We start from the raw sequence: 12,685 nt of genomic DNA on the forward strand, positions 1-12,685 counted from the left end.
GAGTTAGAAGGATGATACTAAATGTAAGCTATGCAGAAACGGTTAAGAATCCAAAGAAAGAACATCAATCTATCATCCATCTATACCCAACACGTCTGTTCAATGCTTAGACCCCGCCTTCTGTTTCAGTACCGCCTGTCCACGATGAACCAGGTCGTTATTCTTAACCGTTTCTTGGTCAAATCCCTTAATAGCTAAGTCTAAAACCGCTGCCGAAAGCTCCTGTCGGTGAATATTCGGGATTGCGCGTGTGAAAGTGTTGACGAGACGGAATATAGAGGCCAGCACAGATCTCCCAAAGGATGTGGAATTAACTATCACTCCGGGTTGAGCAATACAGATCTCAACCCCGAGGTACTCCTGCGGGAATTTGATGACCATAAGCTCTGTTTCGCACTAAGAAGCCGGTTGGCCGTTAGCTCAATAGAACACAGAAATGTGGAAATAAGTTATCTGGAAGTATCTCACTCGCATGACCTGGTAATCACCCATGATGACTGGCCTTTTAGTGGGGTCTCTAGGTGTGCCATCGGCGCTGAAGTAGAGGAAGCGGAAGGGTTTCGCAGGACCGGACTCGTACATGGCCTTGAAGCCCGCGAGAGTGCAGTCTTGACACACGCGCTTGACCTCGGCGAAGTCGAAGCTGCTGGTTCTGAATGGTGTCACAGCCACAGTCCTAAAAAATTGCACCAGTCAATAAATTCCACTATAGCCTTTCCCTTTGCCATAATTAACAAAACTGTGATTAATACGTACCATATGCAGGCGTCCGCCCCAGCGAACTCAGCCCTCACGTCGGCGGGATACTCCCCATAGTCACGAATCACGACACTCTTGAGCTTGGAGGTTGAGTCGGTTCCATCTTCGATGTGAACAGGCTTACGAGCCAGTGCAATTATCTGAGTGATCTCGCTGATCTGTAGGCATTGCCTGATGATCTCCGTACCCACCAGGCCGGTTGCGCCAGCTACAATAAGCTTCATACTTGGCAGAGTAGTTCGATTTCGGGAATGTTATCGGTTATCGTATCAGTAGGTGAATGAATACTTAGTCCTTGATAGAGGAAGAAATGACAGCTTCTAAGGGGCACGTTGCATACATCCCAGCTTTCGGGGTTCGGGGGCCGATCCCGCTCGGCCTGTCAATCGGACTCCAGAGCATGATGTCCTCTGGAACAACATCCACATTTCCCGAAATATATTAGTGCTGTCTCTATTGTACTAAGATCGACTCCATGAGATGATCGGTAAACTGGTATCCGAACACCGATCCGCTCTTATCTGAGGCTGATAATTCACAGCAGTGGAGTTCAGGTGATACAAAATCCCGGGCTGAAGGAATTTAAGTGAGAAATAGGTCACAGGTGACTAAGAGCTAACACAATCTAGCCCCTTGATGACATTGTGAATACGAGAAGAGGGCTTTTATTGTTGACGATGGCAGGGCTGATAAAAATCCACCACCAGTTCTCAACATCGTTCTATAGCAATATTTGGAGGATAAATTCAAATACAATAGTCCATTTTCGGAAAATAAGGAACTAAATAGAGGAAGTAAATTGGTAAAAATACTCATCTTGTCCGTCCCAATCCGGCAATTTCTAGCGTGGCATCATATATGGCGAACCGACTCCACACCATACCCTTTGATTTTCTTTTTTAATTGATCTTATGGTAAGATGAAGGAAAAAGTAAACCTCGACAAATAGACGGAGCAAGTCTGATTCGTGACAATAGATACTCCGGGAGAAATGTCTGAGTCCTTTGGCCTCATGTGCCTTCAATGGTGCCTAGATTCTTATGCGAGGTACGAGGTACGAGGTACGACGTGCGACGGTCCGCACATGCAGGCGCATGAGGCTGATCTTGAAGAACTATATCAATGTAAAAGCTCGGCTTATACCACATTTCATCGGAAGAATACAACAGCTTGAATCTTATTCATTCGATCATGCTACCCAAGTCAATCTATCTCTCCGCCAGTGTTGGTCTTTTGATCAACACTGTTGTTGGCGACGTGTTCGATACCAAGAAATATGCCAAGAAGGATATCATTACCCGTGATGTCGCTGTGATTGGTGGTGGCGCGTCAGGAACATACGCAGCAATCAACCTCCGCATGAAGGGGACAAGCGTTGTTGTGGTTGAGAAGGAGGATGTCTTCGGCGGTCATACAAACACCTACACCGATCCCGCAACGGGGACTACTGTTGATTATGGCGTGCAAGCCTACTTGAACAGTACCATAACTCTAGACTTTTTCGCCCACTTCAACGTTTCTGTTGTAGATTATTCCCCCTCCTCCGTGACCATTGAACCTGCCGATTTCAAGACGGGGGAAACCGTCATATTCAACCCCGGTGAGGACCTCACGCCATGGGCCCAGCAGTTGGCCAAGTACCCCTGGATAGACTATACCTGGGACGTCCCACAGCCGGTCCCCGCAGACCTTCTGTTGCCTTTCGGAGAGTTCATCATCAAATACAACCTCACAGACCTTGCTTACTACATCTATTTCAGCGCTTCGGGCTTGTCAAATCCTCTTGAACAGTTGACAATCAACGTGATGAAGATGGTAGACCAGGCGTATATCGATGAATCAAAGGGTGCGGGATTAGGCACGGCAAACCAAGACAACAGTGAAATATATGTCAAAGCCGTGGCTGAGCTTGGTTCCAGTGCCCTCCTTTCCTCAACCGTGACCGCTGCGTCAAGATCAACAAGCGGCGTGTCCCTGGTCGTGAAAACCCCATCAGGCTCCAAGCTCATCAAGGCAAAGAAACTTCTCATTACCATCCCTCCAACCATGGAAAACATGGGGCCCTTCGCCCTGAACACCCAAGAGAGAAATCTCTTCTCGCAGTTTACCTACATGGGCTACTACACCATTTTACTCAATAACACTGGCTTACCCTCCGGGTATGAATGGATCAATGCGAATGATTCATTGAGTACCTACAACATCCCGGAGCTGCCTGGTGCCTGCCAGATCATGCCGACCCGCATCTCTGGACTGTTTTATGCCTGGTATCGCAGTCCAGTAGACGTGACACAACAGGAGGTAGAGGCATCCACCATAGCCGCTATACAGAAACTGCAGAAGGCGGGCAACTACACTGCCACCAATCCCACGGTTGTTGAGTACCGATCTCATACCCCATTCAAGCTCAAGGTTACCGCCGAGGCTATAAGCAATGGGTTCTATGATGAGCTATATGGTCTGCAAGGAAAGCGTAACACATGGTATACTGGCGCAGCAATGGTTTCTCATAACACGGGAGTGATTTGGGACTTTACTAATACTCTGTTGCTGGATCTTGTGGATAATCTGGGCTGAAATGAGCCATTCGAGGAGGCAGGGATCATATCTTCCAGTGTTGATTTGATCTTGCACATATGTCACAGTATGTGCTGTGTTCGGATATTAGAATTGTGGTATTGGTGATATAACGTGCACATGTATATGGTGTGGATGAATCAGTGGTCTTTGGTCAGCTACTTCAATGTTGTACATCAGTTCCATCACTCATCAATTGATTATCTTTTTGTATTTACCTTCCTCATCTCCTTCCTTATTTTCTTAGCTATAATTAAGAAACTACTTTATTCCAGTCTTTGTTTATATTCATTACAATTTGACCATGACATTAGAATTAGACTTGGCAGAATTTCAAGATTAGTGACTATTGGGATGATAGATTGATACAGGTATTTGAAACTCTGCCGGGTGTAAAATACGTATTTTGTCTCCGTTTCTTTAGTGTTTTAGCGCCTCTTTTCTGCCAATACAGTCTCCTTAATTACAGCCAAGGAATAGATCAATTCCTATTCTAGTTTATTAAAATTTATTACATGTTAAAGGCGGTGAGAGCTATCAACCAATGATAATTCTATATTATATACACTCCGGTATACGCTAAAAACACTTTCATAATCTTTTCCATGAATTGATTAACAAGTCCGCCATCTGTACTAGTAATGGTAATTTTTATGAATATCATTCTGTTCCAATGTCCATTGATTATATATTTCGTCCTTAAGCTGCTAAGAACATGCAAAAACTCCGCGTGTTGGAGATTGGCGTCAGGTGACGCGTCGCGACTCTATTTGCTCCATGCCTGCTCGAGGTAATTTATCTCCATCTTTGTTTTGAGGCTGTCTTCTGCCTCTTTGCTGCTCTGCAACAACATGAAATCGTGCGGCGATATGCTACAATCAAGATACAGCAACATAACAGCTGGTCAACGCGACCTTGTCGCAAAGGACTGCGAGAGACGGACTTTGCATGATGTCAAAAATGGAAACCTCTGATCCCGCCTTCAAGGCCAACATGTTCCGAAGCTCGACAGCAACAAGTGAATCGACGCCAAAGGCTGCCATCGATTTGGTGGGTACGACCTCTTCAGCAGGAATCATGAAAATATCCACCAATTTCTTGACCAGCGCTTCCATAACTAACTCGGCGGCCTCGTCTGGCGACTCCGCAGAGGATAGCTTGCTAGCGAGATTGACAGCACCACCAGTAGCCTTGGATGCACCGTTGCTGCTGTTGGCTGATTTCATATAGCGCAGGGCACTAAAGCGAGATTCTCTGGCCAGAATCGAGTCGGAAGAACCACCACCGGTGTTGATTCCGACCATGACTTGTGGACAGGGGTAGAGGATGGCTGATTCGATGGAGGACATAATTTCCTCCTCCGCAAGCAGCCGGTAGCCCATTTTCTCCAGACGCTCATAAACGCCCTTGTTTGAAGCCACATAGCCGATATCCTTGACGGCACCAATATCGAGAGCTACTCCCGGGAGACCCTTCGCCACTCGATGCCTGGCCAGTGCATCTTGGAAAGCTCCACCAGCTGTGTAGTTGCTCTGACTGGCATTTCCGATTACACCGGCGAGGGAGGAGAGCATGATGAAAAAGTCAAGATCGGAACCGAGCTGGTGGTGGAGGCTCCACGTTCCCTGTACCTTGGGTCGAATGGCTGCGTTGTAGTTGTCAATTGTCATGTTTTCGAGAATGGAATCCTCGAGAACCATTGCGGCTTGGATCACGCCCCGGATTGGCGGAAGTTCTTTCGCACAGTTTTTCAGTGCAAGGGCAAAGCTAGCCTCGTCCGAGATGTCACATCCGATTGATCTGACTCTAGACCCTGGGTATGATTCCTGAAGCTCGTCAACAAATAAGGCCGTACGACCCCCGGCAGCTGCACTCCTCGACACTAGGATCAAGTTCTTTGCGCCGTGTGTGAGGAGCCAGCGAGCGACCGATCGTCCAATTCCACCTACACCACCAGCGACAAGGTAGGATGCGTCGGAACGGAATCTAACTGACGGCTTGCGTGAAATGACCTGTTAACTTTGTATTAGCTCGCAATCTTCAAAGAAGTCCATATGCAAATTGGAATATTGCGTCACTCACCGGAACGATCTCCTGCGGGCTAATCGACAGGACAATCTTTCCCATATGCTTGCCAGCTTGCATTTGACGGAATGCATTCTCGATATCACAAAGGGGAAAGACAGTGACAGGGTCTACTGGGCTGATGACTTTCTGCTCAATAAGGCGAGCGACGCTTGCCAGCACCCGGTAGATCTGGGGACTGGCCAGCCTGACGAGCGCCAGCAGATCTATGGAAGAAAAGGACGCCACACGGGTAAAAGGTACCATCTCGAGATGGTTGTTCCGCTCCATATCAAACTTTCCAATCTCCACGAAATGACCAAAAGGAGCGAGACAGTTGAAGGTCTCTTGGAGAAGTTGGCCTGACAAGGAGTTCAGGACAACGTCTACGCCACGTCCGCTTGTAATCGCCATCAGTTTGGGGACAAATGATGCGTCACGGCTGGAGAAGACATGATCCGCGGGAATTCCGTATTTGCTGGTGATGAAAGCGCGCTTTTCGGGTGTACCAGCCGTGGCGAATACCTCGGCTCCCACCAGTTGCGACAGAATTATTGCTGCCTGGCCAACACCACCTGTCGCGGCATGGATAAGGACAGACTGACCCTTACATAATCGAGCCTTGTCATATAACGACATGTAAGCGGTTGCGTATATCATGGGGATCGACGCGGCTGTCTCGAAATCTAAATGCTCGGGCATATGACAGGCAATAGCCCAGGGGACTTGAATACTATTGGTGTATTGGCCATTCAACAGAGCAAAAACGCGGTCTCCGACACCAAAGCCCTTTGATGCGGCGATAGCGCCGATACGCGTGATGATTCCCGCGCATTCTAAGCCCATAACCCGCTCGTTGAGCTGACCCATGGCAGCCATTACGTCCCGGAAATTGAGGCCAAACGCTTTGGGCTCGATCTCGATGAAATCTGGGGCTAAATCGTCATTCTGATCCGGTGCGTCGCTGAATGCCAAAGTTTCCAGGAGGCCTGTTGTGCCAACATCCAGCTTTAAAGTCCGACCAGGCTGCTGGAAGAGCTCTGACTCAGACTTGATGTCCTGGTTAGTATCGGCAGAGACAAAGCAATTTCTCGCAAAATCCTTGGTGAGTCTGGGAATAAGGATTGCACCATCTCGCTCTGCGAATTCAAAGTCCTGTGCAGAATCATCGGCGACAGATTGATCAAGAGCCGAGACTAAAACTCTGGCAACAATAGACGCATCGTGCTGGCCCAGAATAGATCTCTGTGGGTCCAGATCCACTGTGATATACTTTTTACCAACATTTTCCTGCCGAAGAGTACGGAAAAAGCCAACACTCAAAGCAAGTTCGGGGCTCTCACAGTCCACAGCACCACCTCGAGTGACCCAAATAAGACTCTTGCATTTCAAAGAAAGAGACTTGATCGCCTCAAATTCTTTCAGTGAAGGTGTTTGGAGCAGTGACTGGTGCATCTCTCCCAAGAAAATACAATTCTTTCCGGTCGCATCAATCGAGTCGATTGCTTCGATGCTGGGAAGGGCACCGCCGGTTATGGTGGCAATGGAGTCCTGTAGCGCCCTCAGCCAGACCTCATCCTGATAGGAAGAACTACCACCAGTGACAATCACAGCGGGATTGAACCGAGAACTGTCTGCCTCCTCGGATTGTGCCGTGGACATGAGAACGCTGAATGAATAGGTTTCCTCACTTTCGCAGTCATGAACATCCAAGTCGAGTCCACTGAATCCGGCTGCTTTGAGCACTCTGTCCCAGGAAGGAGCTGATAAGATAGGACTGAGTTTCCGTTCCTCTTCCTCACCTGTCAAAAGGCCATTAGTTCCGTATGTTTATTTTTATGAGAAAACGAGGTTCACTTACTTAGCCACCACCCAGGGAGCGGCCCAAAGGTGAGTTGCATATCTACTTGATTTTTTGTGCTCTCCATCATGAGCAACTTACCTTCTGGCTTCAACAAATTGCGGACGTTCTTCATGGTGGTTTCCATCCTCTTGGTAGCATGCAAGACCTGGCATGCGATAATAACATCGTAGCTGCCGAGCTCGAAGCCTTGCTTGGCCGGATCAGCTTCGATGTCCAGCTTCCGATATGTTATAATGTCGCTCCAGTCACCAAACTGCTCCTGCGCATCGATGAAAAAGCCAGACGATACGTCCGTGAAGTGATATTCGGACGCGAAGGGTCCAAACCCGGATTTTTTTCCGTTTCCGATAACGTTGAGCAGTGATCGAGTCGTGCCACCGGTACCCGCACCAATCTCAAGGATTTTAACTCGAGGGTTCTTGTGCACAATGTGCCGAATGATCTTGCTTAGCTGGACGTTCGCCCGGTCGAACTTCAGGGCGTCGCGGTAGTATTTGTATAAGAGCTTGTCTTCCATCAACAGCTCCAGAGGCGTCACCTCGCGCCTCAGCATGGCTACGATCTGCGGTCCTAGGCGATAAACCACCTCGCCGTTTACACTGGAAGCTTGGACTGAACTGAAGAGCTTCTTCTTATCCTCCATACTGTCTTCGACCCACTTTGAACTTCCCGGTCCAAGCTCGCCTTGAAGAGCCTGTGTGACCTGCAGCTTCATCCATGTGTAGAATTTCTTGTGATGCCACTCCAGCTGCTGCACATCAGCTAGAGTTAAGCATCCCAGGGCGTAGTACACGTAGTGAAAACAGGCACGTCTGAGGTCGAGAATGATACCTTCCTCTTTTTGATCAACAGGGAAAATGAGCTCTTGTTTCAAACGTGCGAGGTCCATGAATGAGAGATCAGGAGCCCATTTCAGTGTGCTGCAGATGTCATCCTGATGAGGATCTGGCTGACGAGGAATACCTGCTCCGATAGACTGGCAGACAAAACCATTTATCGCCAGGACGGGCTCTTGAGATCCATCGCCATCTTCCGCATTGACCAGACAAATGGTAGACTGGAAGCTTTTCGAGTCGGCGTGGTGCACCTTGACGTAACTTTTATATTTGTGCCCACTTTCAGAAGCAATCTTCGAAGACACCCAAATGTCTTTGATTGTCTTAGGCACTTGTGGGCTGTCTAGGTGAGCATTTGACCCCAGAAGGGCGCCGTATGCCGACACGAAGATTGAGTCAAGCGTGGTGGGATGCAGAACATGCTCATGCTGATAGTTTGCAGGCATGATTGATGTGACATCAGCAACAGACAAGATACTTACTGATTGCTTGTCGGCCACTTGGACAGCTTCTAAGTTTTGGAAGACTGGGCCGTGATAAATGCCAAGGGACCTCATGTCGGCATAGATTTGGCCGGCGTCGATAGTCTTGGAGTATCCTCGGAGAGGCTTGGGTTCTGAATCTGGACCTAGCCAGCTCCATCTTCCACCATCGACATTGGTCTTGTCGGACACAACGTGAATAAGACCTGCACAATGCTCTGCCCATTTGTTGTCCATGCCTGCCGAAAAGATCTGGAACTTCTTCCAACCCTTAACACCGATATCCTTCATGCTGACAGGCATAAGTGTGATCTGGACTTCAACTCCTTCAGACCCTTCGGGAATCACAAGTGCCTGCTGGATATCCACATCTCGGAGTCGGTAACCCGATGGTGTTTCGTTGGTCATCTGACTGAGCTGACACGCGGCCTCAATGGCCATGCAAATGTATCCAGCTCCAGGGTAGATGATATTGGATTGAACAGTATGGTCCCTGACCCACGGAAGCTCTGCTGGTCTGATCACATATCTCCACGTGGGAGCATAAGTGTTGGCACCCTTCACCAGAGATCCAAGCAGATCATGGTGTTTGAATTGCTTATCCCGATGAGATCGGTTGACCCGGGGCTCAGACCAGTGGCGCACTTGGTGATTCCAGGGGTAGGGAGGCAGGTCACACAGGACACTAACATTAGTTCTGCCGAGGGGAAAGTTGACAGCGTTATTGTCGACAGGGAAGCCCTTGGATATCAATTGACCCGCCAACGTCTGCATTGTTTGCACAGCACTATTCTTTCGGATCAAGCAAGAGAGGTATGAAATGTTGCTGTCCTTGAATTCTGGAAGGAGGAGAATATCCGCAACAGGACCCGAAAGTGCGGCATGTGGACCAACTTCGATGGCGAAGTCGATCTCAGTCTGTCCGGTAGATAAGTCGAGGGCCATTTCGCGGAAAGCGTCAATGAACTGAACGGGACTTAACATACTCTTGACCCAATGCTCTGGATTGCCGATTTCGGCGGCACTGCTTATGCGGGTTCCGGTGGTGGGTGATGCGTATATTATGGGTCCCAATGTACGCTTCTCCTTGCCCACTCCGATCTCGCGCATTCCTTTGAGATACGGGTCATAAAGGGGCTGCATGTGATGGGAGTGGAAGGCAGTTCGCACTCGAAGTCGGCGAGCGAAAATATTTGCTTCATTTAGCAATACTTCGAGCTCCTCGACAGCAGTGGCATCTCCAGACACAGTGACGCTGGTGGGACTGTTATGGCATGCTACTTTGGCCTCGCCATTCTTCACCTTCTTGAGATATTTCTCAACAGCCTCGGCGCCTAAGCCGACTGCTATCATGCCACCTTCTCGAGTTGTAAGGCCCGAAGTGACCTCAGAACGACTGTAGCAGGCAGCCATAGCCGACCGGAAGCTCATAGCTCCCACGGTGTACGCAGCTGCAATCTCTCCGCTCGAGTGACTGCTAACGGCAGAAGGTGTAATGCCCCATGACTCGAGGAGGCGCACAAGAGATATTTGCAAAGCAGCGCACATTGGCATGCCCAAAGAGGTCTCGGTCACTCTGCTAGTCTCAGCGTCTCGACACAATTCCTCAACAAGCGACCAATTCGCACCGAATTCTTTGAGATAGCCTTCCGCTTCAAGCATCGAGGCCTTGAAGACGGGGTATGCGTCTAGAAGCTCCCTTCCCATGGCATACCACTGAGCACCTTGACCGGTGAAGACAAATCCAAGTCTTGGTCGATCGCTATTGCTTCTAGCTGGCTTGATCTTCTCATTATCCAGTGCTGCGATCAGGGCTGACACTGATTCTGCGGCATAGGTGAGAACCCAAGGAAACCGGCTACGGCGCTGGCACAGTGTATGCGAGAGATCGTTTAGAAATTTGCCTTCTTCTCCGCTCGCCAGGTTCAAACGGCCCAGGTAGTCCTTCAGATTGGACGCCATCGCACGACAGGTAAGCTCGTCTTTCGCACTCAGGATAAATATTCTTGACCGTTGTTGAGTAATCTCGTATCCATTGCCGTTACTAGTCCCGTTTTCATGGGCATGGCCAATTCCATTGCTATATCCATTACCGTTGGTGTGGCTGTGACCGTCTTGTAGAGCTTGAGATGGCCACTCCTCCATGATGACATGAGCATTCGCTCCTCCATAACCAAAGTTATTCACAGATGCCCGCCGGACGCCGTCGGTTCCAGGAAGCCAGTCCTCGCACTTCCTAGGAATCTTGAGGTTCCATTCATCCAGTAGAAGTCGCGGGTTTGGCTTCTCGAAGTTGATGCTAGGCGGAATGACGCCTCGCTCTAAGGCCATCGCGACTTTGATCACACTCGCCAGACCACTCGTTGGCTCTGTATGACCCAGATTTGTCTTTGCAGAGCCGATAAACAAGGGCTCTTTCGCCGATCTGCCCTTTCCAAATACAGAACCAATGGCGCCAGCCTCAATCGGATCACCGGTCGGTGTACCAGTGCCATGAGCCTCGAAATATTGGATGGAACGGGTGTCAATGCCAGCTTTCTGGTAACATGACCGGATGAGTCGTTCTTGAGCTTGCGGGCTGGGCGAAGTGATTGTCTCCGTTTTTCCATCCTGATTAAGGTGCGTTTCTCGAATAACTGCTCGGATTGGATCTCCATCCCTGATTGCGTCGTCCAGCCTTTTGAGCACAATGGAAGCAACGCCCTCCCCACGGCCATAGCCATTTGCGCGACTATCAAAAGAGTATCTGCACCCGAACCGTGGTTAGCTATCACTTCTCGAGTCCCAATTTTGAACGGTGCTTACGATTTTCCATCTGGCGAAAGCATTCTAAGAGCACCATATGTTAGCCATACATTCAAAAATGAAAACTCACATGGGAGGTCAACTTACCCCAAGGTTGATATAGTGATAAAAAAGTCAGGATTGATGAGGAGATTTGAACCGCCAACAATGGACATATCTGCATCTCTGGTCTTCAGGCCCTGGCAGGCTTGGTGCAATCCGGTGAGAGTCGTGCTACAGCCAGTATCGACTGTCATACTTGGTCCAAGCAAGTCGAAAAAGTGAGATACGCGGTTTGAGGCCATAGCCGCACCATTACCTGTCATCAGGAAGCGAGGAAGGTTCTCAGCGTCTCGCATATGGCCGTCCTGATAATCATGGAAGAAGGCTCCAGAGAAAACAGACGTGTTTGAGCCGGCCGCTTGCTCCAGTGTAACACCAGCTTCGAACGGTTCTGGTTAGCGATATCTTTTTCGACCCACGTGATGCATTTTGACATACCGTTCTCCAGTGACTCATAGACAGATTCCAAAAGCAAGCGATATTGAGGGTCCATTGTCTTCCAAGAGTTAGCATGCCCTGGTCAGGATCTATTACAATCCAGGAATCTTCTTTACCGAAGCTGTTTCAGCCGACAACCCAAAAAATGTTGCATCAAACAAAGCCAAATCCTCCTTCAGGAAATGACCGCCTCGCACATTTGTCTGTTATCCAGGAATATTAGGACAGAAATTGAGTCTAGACGCATAATACCCGGAATTGCCTACCGTGCTGATGTTTTCCTGGCTCGGATGATACCACCCTTCAAGATTGAACCTAGATGGTGGAATTTCGCTCCAAGCACTCCTACCCTCTTCTAACATCTTCCACAGATTTTCGGGACTGGTCGCGTCCCCTGCAAACCTGCAGCCCATGCCAATGATGGCGATGGGCACACTTCTGGAATCTCCATCGTTCATAGTGGGTGTTTGTTCGTCGTAAATGGTCTATATTGCGCTGTGAAAAGAAGGTCTTGTCGTTCCCTTCTCACGAAAGTCCGGCGTGTGTGTTTAGTTAACGAAGTAGGACTGGAGTCGATCGAAATATGGGATGGTGAAGATCAGATACTGAGTGCTGTTGATCAAGTTGACTAACCGATCCCTAGTGCCGTATAAATGAAGAAAGCCCTATGCATATGCTAGATCCACTGGGGAAAGCTTAAATGCAAGACACTCTCCATTCGATATTTTGAAGTATTAGATACTCCATACATTATAACTCCTGATAAGAGGTGAAGAAACTCCGGTCAGCTGCATCCTAGGAAAGCTCCACCACCATGC

The 12,685-nt window shown here is 48.9% G+C and overlaps 3 protein-coding genes across 3 annotated transcripts; 1 reads left to right on the forward strand and 2 right to left on the reverse strand.

The window, feature by feature from the left end:
- Nucleotides 1-99: 99 nt before the first annotated feature.
- N7495_005117 (uncharacterized protein) lies at nt 100-983 on the reverse strand (the record flags this gene model as incomplete). The annotated part of the gene is made up of 3 exons (XM_057207768.1): nt 100-396; nt 469-676; nt 757-983. The coding sequence occupies 3 exons, from the start codon at nt 981-983 to the stop codon at nt 100-102; spliced, it is 732 nt and encodes a 243-aa protein (XP_057061542.1).
- A 967-nt stretch (nt 984-1,950) lies between these two features.
- Nucleotides 1,951-3,336, forward strand: N7495_005118 (flavin monoamine oxidase family protein; the record flags this gene model as incomplete). The annotated part of the gene is made up of 1 exon (XM_057207769.1): nt 1,951-3,336. The coding sequence occupies one exon, from the start codon at nt 1,951-1,953 to the stop codon at nt 3,334-3,336; it is 1,386 nt and encodes a 461-aa protein (XP_057061543.1).
- An 878-nt stretch (nt 3,337-4,214) lies between these two features.
- Nucleotides 4,215-12,325, reverse strand: N7495_005119 (type I polyketide synthase; the record flags this gene model as incomplete). The annotated part of the gene is made up of 8 exons (XM_057207770.1): nt 4,215-5,348; nt 5,419-7,202; nt 7,262-11,328; nt 11,388-11,411; nt 11,475-11,808; nt 11,868-11,925; nt 11,984-12,070; nt 12,134-12,325. The coding sequence occupies 8 exons, from the start codon at nt 12,323-12,325 to the stop codon at nt 4,215-4,217; spliced, it is 7,680 nt and encodes a 2,559-aa protein (XP_057061544.1).
- Between the last annotated feature and the right edge of the window lie 360 nt (nt 12,326-12,685).

The sequence above is a fragment of the Penicillium taxi genome (genome assembly GCF_028828555.1).
Source record: "Penicillium taxi strain IBT 34144 chromosome Unknown utg000004l_segment0_segment0, whole genome shotgun sequence".
Taxonomy (NCBI): domain Eukaryota; kingdom Fungi; phylum Ascomycota; class Eurotiomycetes; order Eurotiales; family Aspergillaceae; genus Penicillium; species Penicillium taxi.